The sequence below is a fragment of the Xiphophorus maculatus genome, chromosome 3, assembly GCF_002775205.1.
Source record: "Xiphophorus maculatus strain JP 163 A chromosome 3, X_maculatus-5.0-male, whole genome shotgun sequence".
Lineage (NCBI taxonomy): Eukaryota > Metazoa > Chordata > Actinopteri > Cyprinodontiformes > Poeciliidae > Xiphophorus > Xiphophorus maculatus.
The window spans coordinates 8,509,402-8,526,624 of NC_036445.1; the positions used below are offsets into that span (position 1 = coordinate 8,509,402).

Below are 17,223 nucleotides of genomic sequence, written 5' to 3' on the forward strand. Positions count from 1 at the left end.
AAACATATCAGGAAAATCTCTTTGAGGGTCAATTCACAGATAAACATTTTTAATAAACAATTTGAAACTAATTTATTATTGTTTTAGGTATTATTAAAGTAGGTTTAAAAATAGTCAAAGAAGATAAAAACAGGAAAAAGCTGTAAAATACAGATTTGGATGAAGTGTACTCCATTTACAGTTAGATGGATGTTTAAATTTTTAATTTTATGTTACAGTTTAGGTTTTAAAACGCAATTTAGTTCCGAAATCACTAAAATATTCTCCCTGTAAATATTTTACAATTCCTTATCAGACAACTTTAAAAACATCTAAAACAGTAAAAAGTCTTGAAAAAGAAATCCCATCCATTTTGAAATATAACACAAACCACCTGGGAAATTATTATCTTTTACTCAAGGTAGTCTAATTTAAAATAAAAACTTATCATTTGGAGTTTCTTTTATTTTATTCCATAAAAATATTCATTTTGTGGGTGAATTCACAGAGGTAATGTAAAACTAAAATAAATGTCTGATTTAATTTAATGCATCTTGAAAATTGTGCAAAAAAATTACACTGCATTGTTAATTCTTATAAAACAAGTGCTATCTGTCAAATTATCAGTCAATTAATTCTACGTTTTGTTTTTATATAACACATATATACTGTTATTTTTTATACTACAGTTTTTTTTATCTAGATTATTGTATTTTTTAAGGGAAAAAAATCACATTGATCATATTAAAAGCTGCTCAGCTGTTTTCTTGTGTGTATATGTCAGATTAGATGTTAAATATCCTGAGGGAAGCAATCAGGTGTTTAAGTTAAGGCCAATTCCCAACACTACAGACAATCAATAAATAAGTCCAAGAGAAGAGACTGTAATGGGGTTGGCTTGTAACCTGCTCTGACAAATTAAGGCAAGTAGGTTTTTTTCATTACTTACACATCCGTTTTCATTTTTCCCATCAGTGGAAGCAATTAAACAATGCTTCCTTAAATTAGTCATTGATTTTTAGCAATAGTGACACTTTCAAGAAGGAAATAATAACTTTAAGGCAGTGTTTTTGTGTGTGTGTGTGAGAAACAAAAGACAGAAACAATTCACCTACATGAAAAAGTGGTGTCTTAAATTAGGCATTGATTTTCTTCAGGTGTCATTTTGGTTAAATGCTTTGTGCTTTTTATTTATTTTTCCTCCCAGACTAAATTAGAAATTAGGAAAGAAGCCGTGATCTGTTAGTCGTCACATTTTAGTTTCCTTCACAATGAAACTCGGAAACCCAAACTTTATTTTGTAAGTCATTAATAATTGTTAATGAGAGATAAAATGTCTTAACAAACTTAAATCTTATTTGATATACATAAAATCCTTCTGTTTTTAATCTCTGTGAAGCATTTTGCGTTACTCCATGTTATATAATATGATTTAATTAATTATTAAATACAAAACATTTAACATTCAAGTAAGCACAAGTTTGTGTTTTCAGCAGTTCCCATGTGTAAAGCTTACATGTGACTGCTAAATGAAGTTAGTTGCTACTAGCTTTAAAGCACAGAAGCTAATGCTAACGCACTAACTTCAGTTCAAATTATGCCCTTGAAAGACTACATGAATTTATTTTAACATAATTAACCTTTTCTACGGTATTAATGTTTATATATTGTGCATGTTTTATTTTGTTGTTGTATTTTTATTGTTTGAAATAAAGTTGTTAGGGAAAAAGAAACGGAGAGAACGTGAGAGGAGGAAATGGAACTGGGGTGTAAATCGCCACTTCAAAATAAGAGCATGAACATAAACGTCTAACTACGTGGCAACCGAAACTTCAACAGAAAAATTATTTATTTGACTGAATGTTTACAAAACAGCCAAGTAAATTATTACTTTAAATACTTTTAGTTTTTCCAGACATACTTTTGAAGTTATTTAAGGGAAAGTAACTGCATTAAAAGTTTTCAAAGTTAGCAAAAAACCATTATCGTATTAGTTAATTAGCATTAGCTAATATTTGTTTTCAGAAGACTTTGTCCTTATCTAAAAGTGAATTTTAAGCAGTAATTTATCCAGTTTTCCCCCTAAACAAATTTTCTGGATGACATGGGGAGGGCAGGCAGGTAAATTTCCTTGATTTGGTCAGTGTAGTTTTGTAGGAATTCAAATCACAGAAACAGTATGATGGAAAAATTTACTTTTAAATCATATCCTTTAAAACTGTGACATATTTTAAAACCAGAAACCAAATGATGCCTATATCAAACAAAGCACAAAAATCTTTTGACAAAACCTTTCATGTGATTGTTTAATTATGTAAGCATTAACAAGTGGACATAATTGAGTTTTTTTTTTACTATTTTATTACAGAACATTCCTATTGCCAATCTCATCCCACATATGTAAATCTGTAAAACAGACAGACCAGACGTTTTTTTTCTGGATGCATGGATGTAAAAAAAAACAACAAATAAAAAAAAAACAAACAAAAAAACAAAACAAATCCAGAGCAGCAGGCCAAAGTTGCGAAACGCTTTCAGTTTTTTGATTTCCTTTTACCTTGACTAGAAAATACACTTACAATTTGAAGCAGCAACAAAATGTGCATGTACCTGATTATACAACATTATAATATAACACGACTTCCTTTATTTCACCACATTATAAACTTCTAAATAGCTCTTTTTGTTTTACCAAAAAGCAAACTAATGATGGCAAAGCAACTTTTATTTTATTTTTTCAGAAACAAAGACATTGCGTTCACCTGGAACTGAACTGAAAAAATGTAAAGGAAAATATTTAAAAAATGTTTTTCTTTTGCTGATTAAATCCACTTATTGAAATTTGGGGATGCAATAGGTATTCTGAATTAATTTTAACTGTACATAGAAGTCACCTGTTTTTCACTGAAAAACTGAACACCTGAATGAAAAATGAATACAAATCAGTTTTTTTTTCTCTTTTTCTTTTACACAGCGACCGAGTTCTCTGATGATTATCCTAAAAGATTCCAGTGCATCCTTGTAGCTGTGACCCACAAGGTTTTTTTTTTTTAGTTGATGAGGAACTTATGTTGTTACAGCAAAAACATCTACATGATGAAGATCTACAGTTTGGTTGGAGTCATGGCAGAGAGCTGGGTCAGCCTGGAGGGGAGCAAGTTCCCACCTAAACGGCTAAAAATGTCCTTTTTTTCACCACTGCGTCAGTCTTTCAAAGAACAATCTCGTCTCCGTGGAAGCATTGTTAGATTTCCAGTACAAGATGTTTGCATTAGGACAAAACAAGAGTTTTTCCTTCTTCTATTTGCTTCACATGTGCAGAGACGAGTTCCTTTTGCAGGAAACCGAAGTTCCAGCCTCATGCTCAAAATGATAATAAAAAATAAAGATAAACAGAATGCGTTCAGCTGTAATGTACAAACATAAACGGGTAAATCGCCAAACACACAGACTCTGGTGCTGTTCCTGTCCATAAAGTGCACTCTCTGGACGCCAGAAAGACAAGAGCAAAGATGAGTGAGTGTGTTGATGTTGGGCAGATTGAGGGAAGTGCCACTCTGTGTGTGTTCAGTCTTTTTCCCCGAGCGACTGTGAATCAGAGGACATGACAGTCTCAGGTGTACGGAGGAGGGGGGCGGCACGGCGGAGTGAAGGTGCGCGTGTCGCTAATAAACATAGCCTTCGCTGTAGGGGTGCGGCTGGCAGTAGGGCCCCTCCTGAACGTACGCCATGTTTTCGTCAAAGTGCGACAGCGGCACAGTGTCCTCCTCGTTGATCTGACGCTCCATGTCCGTCTTCAGCACCGGCCGCTGGTTGTCGGGGAACGCCATCGAGAACAAGGCCTCCGGGTCGCACACAAACTTGTAGACGTATCTCTCCCCGGCAACCTGGTCGATCAAAAAACACAAGCGTTTTTTTCCCTGTTTGATGTCGAGACAAATGCTTGTGTTACACTGCAAAACACAAAATCCTACCAATTATATTTGTCTCGTTTCTAGAACTAATATTTTAGTACACTTGAAATAAGACAAAAACTAACTTAAATGTAACTTACTCAGCATGATATAGCAGCTTGTTTTAAATCAATAAATCCTCAATATTGATTTAAAAAAGTCTTGGTTCCACTGGCAGGTTATTTCACTTACGGGTTATAATTAAATAATTACAACTGAGACATTTTTTTCATTTTCTTTAATACTCACTCACCCAATTCTCTTCAAAATGGGAATAACAAGGGTACATGCCAACTGAGTGGTGATATCAATATATCAGGAAAAGGTTACGAAAAAAATAAAAATAGTGGAATTTATAATTAGTTGGGGTATCAATGAGTTTGATAGTTAAATTAAAGGTAAAACATTCTACAGATTATCATTAAAAAAAAAAAAAAATATATATATATATATATATATATATATATATATATATATATATATATATTCTCTGCATATGAAGACTTTCTTTTACCTTTTGCATGATTCCCTTTTCGTAGTAATAGCGAAGCGACCGGCTGAGTTTGTCATAATTCATCGCTGGCCGGTTCTTCTGGATCCCCCACCGACGCGCCACCTTTACCAAGCAAGAAACCAAAACAAAAATAAACAGTCTGAACGCCAAAATGAAAACAATCCCAGACATTCAGAGATGGTTTCCCTCACATGAAGCCAGCAGCAGCAGCAGCGGCAGCGGCTGAAATGTTAAACAAACTTATTAATCTGTATTGTCCTAATAATGGTAATTATTCTGCGTCCAGACTGAGCAGACCTGACCAGGGATGTGTTCATTAGCAGCCTGTCAACACGGCCAGCTGAGGAGGCAGCAGATGTTACAGCACCTGTCTAGCAGACCACCCACCATCCGGCATCGCGTCCAAACTCACACCACCACTCGCTCCATCTTCTCTCATTCCAGCTTTACTGCTCTCAAAATATTACCAGGTATTTTTGGTCTAGTTTCTAGTGAAAATGTCTTAATACACTTAAAATAAAACAAAACTAACTTATAAGTAACTTATCAGCAATATATAGCAGCTTGTTCAGAGCCAATAATTCCTTTAATATTGATGAAAAACGAATAGTTCCATTTACTTCACAATCAACCTGCATTGCGCCGTTACCTAGCAACCCCAGCCAAGCCCAACCCGTTACCTAGCAACCCAGTGTTAGTTCCACTGGCAGATTATAACCTGGTGAAAATGTCTTATTATAAGTGAAATAATCTGCCAATGGAACTAGTACGTTTATAAAATAAATATTAAGGAATTATTGACTTAAAAGAAGCTCATAATTCTCGCTGAAGATTTACATATGAGTTAATTTTATTTTATTTAAACTGTTCTAAGTATTCACACTAGAAGCCATACCAATAGTACTTGGTAAGATTTTGTGTTTTGCACAAAAACATAAAAATCTTACCAAGTATTATTGGTTCTTTGTACCAATAACACCATACCAAGTTCTAGTTGCTAGATTATTTTACTTTTAACATGAGAAAAATGTCTTGTTAAGAAATTATTGACTTTTCTTGCTGAAAAGTTGCCTGCAAGTCAGTTTGGTCTTATTTCAAGTGAACTAAGATATTTGCATTAGAAACCAAAAATAGTTGGTAAGATTTCTGCGGTGCTCCATGTATCTGTTTTTATCCTACACCTGTAAAGCCAGGTGCTATTAGCTAGCGTTTGTCTGCTACGTCACCTGATGGTATGAATGGACCCCCTGGTGGCTGCGGCTGGCCCGCACCTCCACACACTGCCGGGCTCCGTGGACCGCTGCCACCTGCTCATCTGTCTCCTGCTTCCTACACTCCCACCCGCTGATCAACCCCCCACAGCAGTAACTGAGGCCCACTGTGGGCAAGCACAGATCCAGACTTAACCACCAGCTAGAGCTGCGCCTTTAGGAAAATGTCTTTTGAAAATTGACTGATTTATAATTTAATATTGTCTGATTTTGCTTTTAAATTCTCATTTTGACCTTATGATATTATAACAAAACATCTTGGGCAGCTATTATTCTATTTCACAAAAGCCGTTACACAAAAGAAGAGAAACAAGTGAATACGTCTGTCACAATAACAAATTTTGCTAGATGATAAATTGTCCCTATAGTTATTGTGATAAATGATAATATTGCTTGTTTTGAGACAATTTTCTGTATAATGGCAATAATGACATAATAATGTAAGAACAAAGATCAATAGACTTTAAATTCTAATGAACATTTAACACTGGAACTGGAAGACATTTTAAATATCCAAAATAAATAAACAGAACAACAGAAATGACAAATAAAATTAATTATGAAGTCTCTGTAAAGAGAACTGGCCTAGTTGAGACCAAAATACTAGACTGAAGACTTTTGACATCCAGTTTTTGGAAAAAAGAGAAAAACAATAAATCTTGCAAATGGAAATTAGAGTAAAGAGGTTTACATAAACGTAGACAGACTTTGTTGTCTATGTCTATGTTTAGACATAGACATTTAAAAACCACATATCTACATTTAAAACCTACATATCAAGTGAGATTTAACTTAAACTACCATGAATTCTTGTCGCTTCAAATCCAAATAAGCTCCTTCTGGTCAGGCCTCCCAACTCAATTTTTACACTCGCATATGAAAATGGCTGCAACCATATGTCACTGAAAAGCAGAAGTGGATCCTCCTACACAACCAACAAGAACACAGCAAGTGGTTTCTGAACAGTAAATCAACAACAAAACACTTGTCTTTTCCAGCAGCCATTGTACAGCGCATACAGTGGAAAAACTAGCTGAACAAACATGCTGGAGCTCCACTAGGGCTCCACTTGCCTGGGGTTGCTAGGTAACAGGAAGTGCCCCTCAATTCTGACTTAACAATCAGGACGTTTTTGAAATGGCTCATTTTCTAGGCATTAATAAACATGAGGTTATTGCTAAAATAAAATGTGTTTTTTTAAGCACTTTGCCTGTTTTGGATGGAGTTGTGACCCAAATGGAAATATAAAAATGTGCAAAATGTGAATTTTGCATAAAATGTCAATTTAAGGTCAACAAGGCCAATCTTTTGGAGTGGCCACCACTTAATCTCAGGCCCTCAGGAAATTGATAGGCAGTGGTAAAAATGTGTGTGAATAATTTGACCTAAAAATCTGGCTCAGTTACATCACGTCTGTCAGGAGGAAAGGAACCAAATTACAGCAAACTATTGAGAGAAGCTTGAGGAAGGAAACCCAAAACATATGACCAAAGTTATACAACTTAAAAAACAATTCTAGAAAATACTGAGAAAATGTGTGTTAACTTAAAGAGTAAAAATCCTGTAATCCTGACATAAAACAGAGAAAATTCAGCTTAATTTAATGTCAGACATGAGAAAAGACGGTAATATGTCTTTTTATATGATGTATGTAAATATCTGGTTTGAAAATACATCCAATACACAAATTAGAAAAAACCATCAGTCATTTCCATAAAAGACAAAATAACCAATAAAAAAACCTTCAGTTCTCAGTAATTTATTACAAAATGTTATGTACTTATGTAGACTGGCAGTTTAAACACTATAAAAAATGTAAACATTTTGCAACATTAAAGTTTGAGCATCTTTCAAATTTCTACGAACTGTATGAACCCAGAAGATTCCTCAACTGATTCATAAAAAATATTAAAGTCTCAGACCTTTAATTTCACAGCAAAATCACAATTATTGTCCGAAAATCAGATTTTTCATTCAAACACATAAACCTGTTTTATATAATATTAGAAATGTATTAAATTATGCTAAATAACAAATAATCCAGTTGCTTTATTAAGTGACAAAGTAAACATTTTATTGTATAAAATGCAATAAGACAACATTCCTTTCACGAACGATTGATCATTTGTTGCAAACGATGCGTCTGCAGTCAGCAAATGGCCTTTTTATGAGTCTGTATACTCAAGTTAACAACTAATCGATTACTAAATTAGTTGATGATTATTTCAATAATCAAAATTAATCATTTCAGGCCTAAATCAGAGCAAAGTGTGCTTCCTGTCACAAGGAGTAAATAAATATTAGTGGCAAAAATCTCAGTTTTCAACCATAATGTTTAGTAAAATCTACTAAAAACCTTATGAAGAAACCATTTCCTATCAAATATAACATAAATATTTAGTATTTCTGAGGTTTTTACCTCTTCTGGCTCGATGAGTTTGAACTCCATGCCACGGCCGGTCCAGGCGATGAAGTGTGAGTTGGACGGATCGTCCAGAAGAGCCACCAGGAACTGCCAGAGCTGCAGCGAGCCTCGGCGCTGATAGGACGGGCCCTCGCGGTACAGGGCCGCCTCCTGCTTGATGTCACCTACGGAAAACAGAATAAATTCACCATTTTACACACCTTAACACTAAAAACAGATCAGATATGCTAAGAAATGTCCACTGACTCACCTTCGACTTTTTCAGGTACGACGCAGGTGTCGTCGTAGAAGTGCCTCACCACTTTGTCAAACATACAACCTTAAATAAAAACAGATATTAGATCAATTTAATGTAACATTGAGAGGGGAAACGTCACATGAAGCAGCATTACGACATCAGCAGGCGTCTTTGTTAGTACCTTCAGTCCTGTTAGTGTGAGCCAGATAGCCGTCTTGCCGTAAGTAGACAGAATGGCAGCTAGGCACTTCTGCTGAAAGCCAGGCAAGAACAAGAGCGGGTGTTAAAGGGCCCAAAGGCTGCAATAAGAACACGATCTCAGCTTTCTGAGAGCAGCCTGTTCCATCAATGCACCAGCGGCACTGATTAAAGAAAATGCCCTCCAGCAGCGGCATTGTAACGCCTTGCAGCCACAGGCGAGCGAACTGTATCTCCCTGTGAATGCTGGCCCTGGGCCTCTCCACTGGTTCATCACACAATATCCAAACACGTGTTGATATGATGTAAGGTTTTCATAACGTGGGGACAGAAAATGCCGCTACAGTTTTATTTTATTTGGAACAAACCTGCTGGTGCTAGCGTCTGTTTTTTACTAAACGAAACCTGTGCAATGGCGGACATTAACCGAAGAAAATGGTTGAAGAAAAGCCACTTCACATCGTCAGCTGCTTTCTGATATTGTTTCCACGTTTTACTTTATAACCACTTATCAGGACTGCAGGTGTTTCTTTCTTTAACAACAATTGTACCATGTAAGCTAAAGCTAATATGATATTTGTTGGTCACATACCTTCTGAAAATCATTTGATATCATTTTTTCATATTTGACTCTCACAAACACCTCCACCCCATTTAAAGAACAAAAAAAGCAAGATGACCTGGTGAAAGGTCGGATTTTACAAAACATCGTACTATGGTAGCAGATGAGCTAAAGTTTGAGCTAACAGCTAACTCACCAGACCATGAGTGGCCATTTTATTTGAAAGCTAAATATAATTAATGTTTATTATTCTAAAACTATTTCTAACCAGTTTAATCAAATTTGATTAATAGAAGTTAGTTTATTTCTTTTACAGAAAATTATTTTAGCACTTCTTTTGCCAAAGCTAACGTAGCAACACAGTGATTCAAAAAAAAAAAAAAAAACTGTGTGAAATTACTCATTAATTTATTATAAATGCCATTCCACAATCTTATTTGGACAAAATAAGCTATCAGATCACATTGTATTATATTCTGTATTTTCCTGATGCAGCAAGTTAGCTAAGGCGCTACACTAGCTGAAGCTGAAGTTAGTTAAATCTACCATTACATAACATGGATAGATTAAATTTTTATTTATCCAGTTTAACACATTTATTATTTCACTGTCCTATTGAGAAAATATTCAAAAACTGGTCCAAGATAAACATTGCACTGTTGCAATAATGTTCTAGTTATTACACATCAAACCCAGAAAAGTTAAAGAATGTTTCAAGGTAAATGACTACATAGAAATTACTTATAATTATCCTTTTTATATATAAAACCACAAAATTAAAGCAGCATTTTCATTTAAACTGGTCTTATCTTAGCATATTTGACATCAAAAGCAAACAAAACAGTGTATTTATCTATTGCGATGTATTGTATCTCTATTTAGTAGAGACAACCTGATAACAATGAATTCTTCTTTTATCCATCCACACAAGATAAGGAAGCAAATATACTAACAAATGGGAACATTTTGACTTTTACATTTGCTTAAGACTTATCTTTTCAGAACAAACTTTGTAAAATGTTTCACAAATACCCATGACCATCTTTAGTTTCCAAACCAAAACCATGTTTTCAATGTATTTTAGTGATTTGAAATAAATGCCAAAAGGCTAAATAGTGAATAGTGAAACACTCACATGTTAGCTGAAGCTGTAAACTACGGCTCCTCTGATCTACATTAATAATAAAAATTTACCTAATCAGTAACTTTAATGCTCCTGCTTTCAACATGAGAAGGAAAATATAACAAAACTTAGAAATCCAAATATTTTATTAGCAATAACTGGGATATAACACAATATATCTTTGCATTTAATATTTAGTATATTAGTAGTATTTTTCTAGTTTCTTGTGCAAACATATTAGTACACTTGAAATAAGACAAAACTAACTTACAAGTAACTTTTCAAAAAGAAATATGAGCTTATTTTAAGTCAATAATTCCTTAATATCGATAAAAAACACAGGAAAAATGTTATAAGTGAAGTAATCTGTCAGTGGAAATAGTACGTTTTCATCAATATTACTAAAGACAAGCTCCTACTTCTTGCTGAAAAGCTACTTGTGAGTTAATTTGGTCTTATTTCAAGAAAAAGATGTTTGCAGCAGAAACTAGACCAAAAACATTTGGTAAACTTTTGTGTTTTTGCAGTGAAGCTGTTGTTTAAGTTTCAAACACACTTTTAATACGTAGTAAAATAAAAGCCGAGCATGAAAAAAAAATCAGAAATGTTATATTTGATATCTTCAACAAAAATCAAATGTTCCAAACGACAACAATGTAATCACAAAATATTTCTGTATCAAACACTTTCAAAATGTTTTATCCATTTTCTAAAGTTGCTGCGCTGAAGAAAGCAGCCGAACATGCAGCAGAGCGAATGTTCAATAAACGCACTGAGGCCCTTCATTTAGGCCCATAAACATTTCTCTGAGCTCCATCAAAGTAATGGGCCTGTAGAGGAAATTGCTGCTAATGAAATTACAATTCCCCTCCCATCCTCTCCGACAGGCCTGCTGCTGTCAACATGCTGAACGGCGGCTGCTAATAAACACACCCTCATCCTCCATCCTGCCTCTGCACTGCAGCTGGAGACGTTTTTACACCAAAATTACGCTTTCAATGGGTTTATTTTTATTCATCATGTGATGTTTGATGTTGTTTGACTGTACTATTACAAGTTTTTTTTATTGTTTTTACCATTTACAAAGTAAAAGGAATGTAGAAAGTTGTTGGGAAATCTAGCAATTTGTAGTCCTGGGAATTGATTCAAATTGCTCAAAAATTGATTTAAAAATATGTTTAAGTTTTGTTCTTACTGCTTCATTTGCATATCGCTATCGCTATCAATAATGCATATTGGACCCACCCTGGGTCCAATCACCCAGGGTGGGTATTTTTAAACATTTCTTTATGTAATACAATTTATTTGCTTTTTAGCTCAGTGTATTGAACAGGCACACTAACATTATAACAAGGTTTTAATTACAAAGTTTTGATAATTATTGAGTCAGTAAGTTATATATTTAATTAAACTGAGATAAGAAGTAGGATTAAATAAGTGTGGTAAGTAGTAGTAAATAAATTATTTTGTTCTTGGTTATGTGTGCACATGTTTTCTCTGTTCTGATTGCTTTTTTTCTTCTTTTCAAAAATTTGTTTGAAAAAAAATTGTTTGGTATTTTTTTAATTTAAGAAAAAGGCAGGCGGCTAAACTAACCTAATACTAGTAATTTAATTTCATTTTATGCACAACCTATTTTTCTTTAAATACAGTTTATTTTCCTTTTTTAATTTAAACAGAATCTGTAAACTGCTAGAATAGAACAATTGGTTTTTGATTGAAAAATATTTTCTGGATCAAGATTTGAATCGTGACCCTAAAAATCAGAACCAACATTAAAAAATTAGCATCTCTAGCAGATGGAGATCTGTAGTTTTAGGTAATTTTAGGTACTTTAGTAAGTAGGAATGCACCGATCCACTTTTAAAATTTCTGATACCGATACAGATATCTGAGGTTTAGTATTGACCAGAACTGATCCGATACAGAAAAACATTGCTGCATTGATTTAAAATGTTTCCTTTTTTTAAAACAAAGACATAAATATTCTGAATTTGTTAACTCTACACCAGTACACCTCAATTAAACTCACCAATAGCTTCACAAACCTGGTGAAACTTGTAAAAACAACTTTAATTTGTTCAATAAAGCGAGTGAAACTCACATAAACAATTGGTCAAACGTCTAAAAATAAATCTTCTTTCAAATGGTTCAGAGAGTGTAATTAGAAATCCTAAAGATAATGTAAAATAAATAATAAAGAATGACGTCACTGCATAGATCGGGCACATTGTCAATATCAGAACCGATACAGATATTAATATCAGATCGGTTCATCTCTAATTATTATTTAATGTTTTTGTTTGTTTTTTAAGTTTTTATATGTGATCCAGACTTCTTTCATTATGTTGTTAAATTTAAGAAAAATAATTGATTAAAAGATTCAGATCAGTTGATTGTGAGAATAACAGCGCTGACAACGGGCCAGAAACAACCAAGTAGCTACTAAGAGAGTGTCTGTCGAGACGTAGGACGTCTTAGCAGAGCAGCCATGTGTTTCTTCTGGCATTATCCAGTGGTGTTAATTGGTATTTAGAAGCCACACAGTTGTGAAACCTGGTGAGCGCATCTATTGTACCGAGGAGCGAGAAAACACCAAGAATTCACAGTTATCTGGTTTTTCAATAAAAAGAAAAACAGCTACTGCGGCTGGTCGACACACAGATGGAGTCGCAGCAGAGAAGATATGAGTTTCTTTTCTTGAACTCATCTCATCGATGTTTTTTTCTCCTGACTGGACACAGCTCTGTCTCTCCTTGTGAATGAACCCAACGGTCCAGCAGATGTTCATTCATGGTGTGGTGCCGCCTCCTGACCAGCTCCCTTTAGTGTCCAACCAGAAGGAGCTAACATGAGTGGGAGGACTGAAACCAACCCTTCTGAAACCAACCAAAGAATCTTCTTTCCTTTTCTCCATTAAAGCTCTACAGGAAGTGGTGAACAACGCGGACCCCGACCAGAACCCCGCCTCTACTGTAATAGCAGGCAAACTCAATAGACGACGCCCCCTCTCATAACGTCTCCTCTCAGCAGGGTTAGGACAGCTTTTGGGTTTCATTAAAGGTTTCATTTGTTTTGTTTGTCTAATTCAGTTAGTTTTTAAAATGTTAAATGTTTAGTTTAGTTTTTAGTAGTTACAGTAGTGATTTTAGTTTTTTCATACTTTGGTTGATTTATAGGTGCAAAATTGAAACGATCAAACTATTGGTATTGGATTTAGGTAATAAATCAATTAATCGATAAATTAAAATGAGCTCAATAATTTAAATTTGCATGATTTATTGTCTCTTTTTACCAAAAACCGAATGATAAAATTCTTCACTGGTCACTTGGTCTCAACTAATTTTCTTTGCAGAGACTTCATAATTAATTTTATTTGCTGTTTTGGTTGTTTCCTTTATTTATTTTGGATATTTAAAATGTCTTCCAGCTCCAGTGTTAAATGTTTATTGATCTTTGAGGATGGATTCTTCCATTATTATGCCATTAAATTACCTGGAAACGCTCTAAAAACAACAATAGTATCGTTTATCGCGATAACTTCTGGGACAATTTATCATCCAGCACAATCTGTTATTGTGACAGGCCTAATTGTATTGTGATTATGCATTGGGAAATCAATACTCAACACAAGATAGCATTTTAAAAATGTTTTCAATTATCGCTGATCAACCAGCTGACTGGTGTTTTATCACAACGTTCGCTGTCACCATTTGACAGACTGGCGTTAGCGCCGTAATTTGCCGACAGCTGAAGTAAACTGTTTGTGTGAGGGGAAGAAAAAAATCTTTTTCACATCAGTTTGAAATTCTAATAAATAGATTCATGAACAAAAACAAAGGATATTATGCCAATTTCAACATGTTAGTAGTTACTTTAATAAACACTCAATGTAATTCCAGTTAGCTATAGTTTCTCCCCATTAATTACCCTTAATTATTTATTACTAATTCATTTATTTAAACAAAAATACAAAAATATTTAGTCAATTTCTTCCCTCTCACTGAACCTGTCATGATAACAAATCTTGCTGGATGATCAATTGTCCCAAAAGTTATTGCGATAAACAATAAAATTTGTTTTTTAAAGACCATTTTCAAGTAACGTAAAGGTGATGACATAATAATGTCCAAATAAAATTGTTTTAACCTTTTTGAAATCTGCACCTTTAAATCAACTTACGTGTGAAAAACTGAAACTACCACTATAACTAAATAAAAACTAATCTGAAACTAAACATTTAACATTTAAAAACCAGCAAACACACACTCAAAGAACTAATAAAAACTAACTGAATTACACAAACAATGAGAAACGCAAATTAATTGATCAATTGATTTATTGCTTATTACCTCTCACCGCTAAAATGAATCTTCTGCAGGTGAAAAAAGTGAAATCAAATCGTTAACTTGTTCTCGCCTCTCACCTGAGTCGTAGGTGAAGTCCCTGGGCTCCTGCTTGATCATCATGCTGGCTGGGTAGGCGTGGGGCAGCGGCGCTCCCATCATGGCCGGGTGTTCGAACAGGGGGTCCGGGTACTCCTGCTTGAAGCCTTGAGGGGGGAAGGGGATGCTGGGCTCCGACAGCTGCCGGTGGTAGATGGGCCGGCTGTCCCGGGCCATCGTCGGCGGGGAGGGAAACGAGTGACACGGCTCAGAGAGCTGACGTCGAAATCTGGAAAAGCAGTCACCAGACACATTAGGCACACAATAATAGAATAAGGAAATGGGAGAAATAATAAAAGAGAAAGGAAAATAACACTTTTTCTATAAGCAATTAATTATTTTAGGTATTTTTCAACACTGTTAAGTTGTAGGGGGGTAAGAAAGCCAAAAGTACTCAAATTCAAAGATACTAAACCCAAATTAACTCATATTCTTAGTGATAGTGATGGCTGTTGGCAGGAAAGATGTCCTGTAGCTGCCTATTGCATGGATATGTGGCTGTAATGCAGCAAATTTGAAGAAGCCTCTGACTGAAGATGCTGCTAGAAGTTTGACCAAAAACAGCAAATTTTTCCCTCAGAAAGGCAGGAATGAAAGTTTGTAAAAGCAAAAATCTCAGTGAAAGTACAGAGCAACTCCAAAATGCTCCCATTTTTAAGGGCTTCTTTTTAAAGTATCTTTTTACACTTCAAAAACACAGAATCTTAACAGGTTCCTTAATATTGACGAAAAATAGTTTCACAGTCAGATTATTTCACTTACAACAAGACAACGTCACCATGTTATAAGTGAAATAATCTGCCAATGGAATTAATACTGGGATGCTAGGTAACGGCCTGGGCTTGGCTGGGGTTGCTAGGCAACGGCGCAATTAATGGAGCTAGTACGTTTTCATGAAAACCAAGGAATTATTTACATAACACAAGGTTCTATATTTTCCTGATAAGTTACTTTTATGTTAGTTTTGTCTTAATTCAAGTGTAGTAACATATTTGCAGTAGAAACTAGAAAACAAATACTTCCTAAATTTGTGTGTTTTGCTATTAACTAGTGTTAATAGTAAAATAATGTTCTGCCAAAGTTGTTTTCCCCTCTGGCCAATTAATAAATTCATAAACACACTGGCACCATTACAGTCAGTTGTCAGGGCAACCAGTGAGTTAATGGTGACGTTGCGGCGGTACCTGTGGTCCATGGAGTAGGCGCTGTCCGGGAGAGGCTGCGAGGGCGGGATGTGGGCGTAAGTCCGGTCCGGTTTGGGTGTGGGCGAGCCATGGTGAAGGGGGGACACCGGGGTGCTGCAGGGGGGCGTCACTGGGCTGGAGGGCTTCATTCCTGTGTGGTGCTTCTGCTCATAGGCACTGCGGCAACAAAACAATCCAGATGTCAGGGTACTGAGTCTAGAGCGACACAAATGAGTTGAAATAGGTTAATGTAGCCAAGCTGGGTAAGTTACAACAATACATGTTTTGGTGACACTTTATTTGAAAAGATGTGCAAAAGATATAACACCTTTTTATAAACATGAAGGAGTTTTTATGAACGTATATGACGGTTGCCATGAAGTGTCAATCAGTAAATAATGACACCTTTAATGCAAAGTTGCATTAAAAAATGCATTAAAATCAAAGGTGGGCAGAGTACCCAAACATTGTACTCAGGTAAATAGTAGCCATCCAAGAAATTACTCAGAGTAAAAAAGTATTTTGTATAAAGTCTGATCAAACTATCAATCATTTAATATATAAAAATTACATCATTAGACGACTAAAATGGAAAGTTAAGTGAAAATGTTGGTATTTTAAAGACAAAAATAACAATAGTTTATAGAAGTAACAAAAACCCCTCCAACAAAATCAAGCAAAAGAAATATATATTTATATATATATTTTTTAAAAGTTATTCAAATGTAATTGATTAAATGTAACTATTTATCACTAAGTCTGTCGTGATAAAAAATTTTGCTGGATGATAAATAATCTCAGAAATTATCGCAATAAATGATAATGTTGTTGTTTTGTGACCATTTTCAGGTAATATAGCGGTAATAACGCAAGAACAAAACTTCAAATTCTAATGAACATTTAACCCAATTTAAATATCCGAAATAAATAAACAAAACAGCAGAAACAACAACTAAAATGAATCATGAAGTTTCTGTAAACAAAATTTTCTAGTTCAGACCGAAACATCAGACTGAAGACGTCAGTCAAAAATATTTAGGTAGAAACAGAGAAAAACATGCAAATGGAAATTATTGAGCTAATCTTAATGTATCATACGAGTAACTGATTTATTGTCATTACTACCCAACTCTGATTAAAAGTTAATTAAAAGTGTAAACTCTGCATTACGAGTGTCATTATTCACCAAATAATAACTCTTTATTTGGTAATTTTACTAAATAAAGTGTTAGTATTTGGTTTGTTTACCAAATAACAGTTGGTAAATATTCATAACAGCAGTCACAAACATCCATGAACACTCCTCCATGTTAGTAACGGTTTTCATCTCA

At 34.7% G+C, this 17,223-nt stretch overlaps 1 protein-coding gene across 4 annotated transcripts in view; it reads right to left on the reverse strand.

Moving 5' to 3' along the window:
* Positions 1–2,271: 2,271 nt before the first annotated feature.
* The window catches only part of etv1 (ETS variant 1), a 33,357-nt gene continuing 18,405 nt past the window's right edge, over positions 2,272–17,223 (reverse strand). For 3 of the 4 annotated variants that reach the window (XM_014468909.2, XM_023331306.1, XM_023331307.1), the window contains 7 exons: positions 15,893–16,069; positions 14,690–14,937; positions 8,562–8,633; positions 8,393–8,461; positions 8,137–8,306; positions 4,447–4,548; positions 2,272–3,866 (listed from right to left, as the gene is read on the reverse strand). In XM_014468909.2, the coding sequence (XP_014324395.1) occupies positions 3,645–3,866; positions 4,447–4,548; positions 8,137–8,306; positions 8,393–8,461; positions 8,562–8,633; positions 14,690–14,937; positions 15,893–16,069 (1,060 nt within the window). In that variant the 3' untranslated portion in view covers positions 2,272–3,644. The remainder of the gene's footprint in view (positions 3,867–4,446; positions 4,549–8,136; positions 8,307–8,392; positions 8,462–8,561; positions 8,634–14,689; positions 14,938–15,892; positions 16,070–17,223) is intronic. The other variant, XM_023331305.1, reaches the window with a different exon arrangement.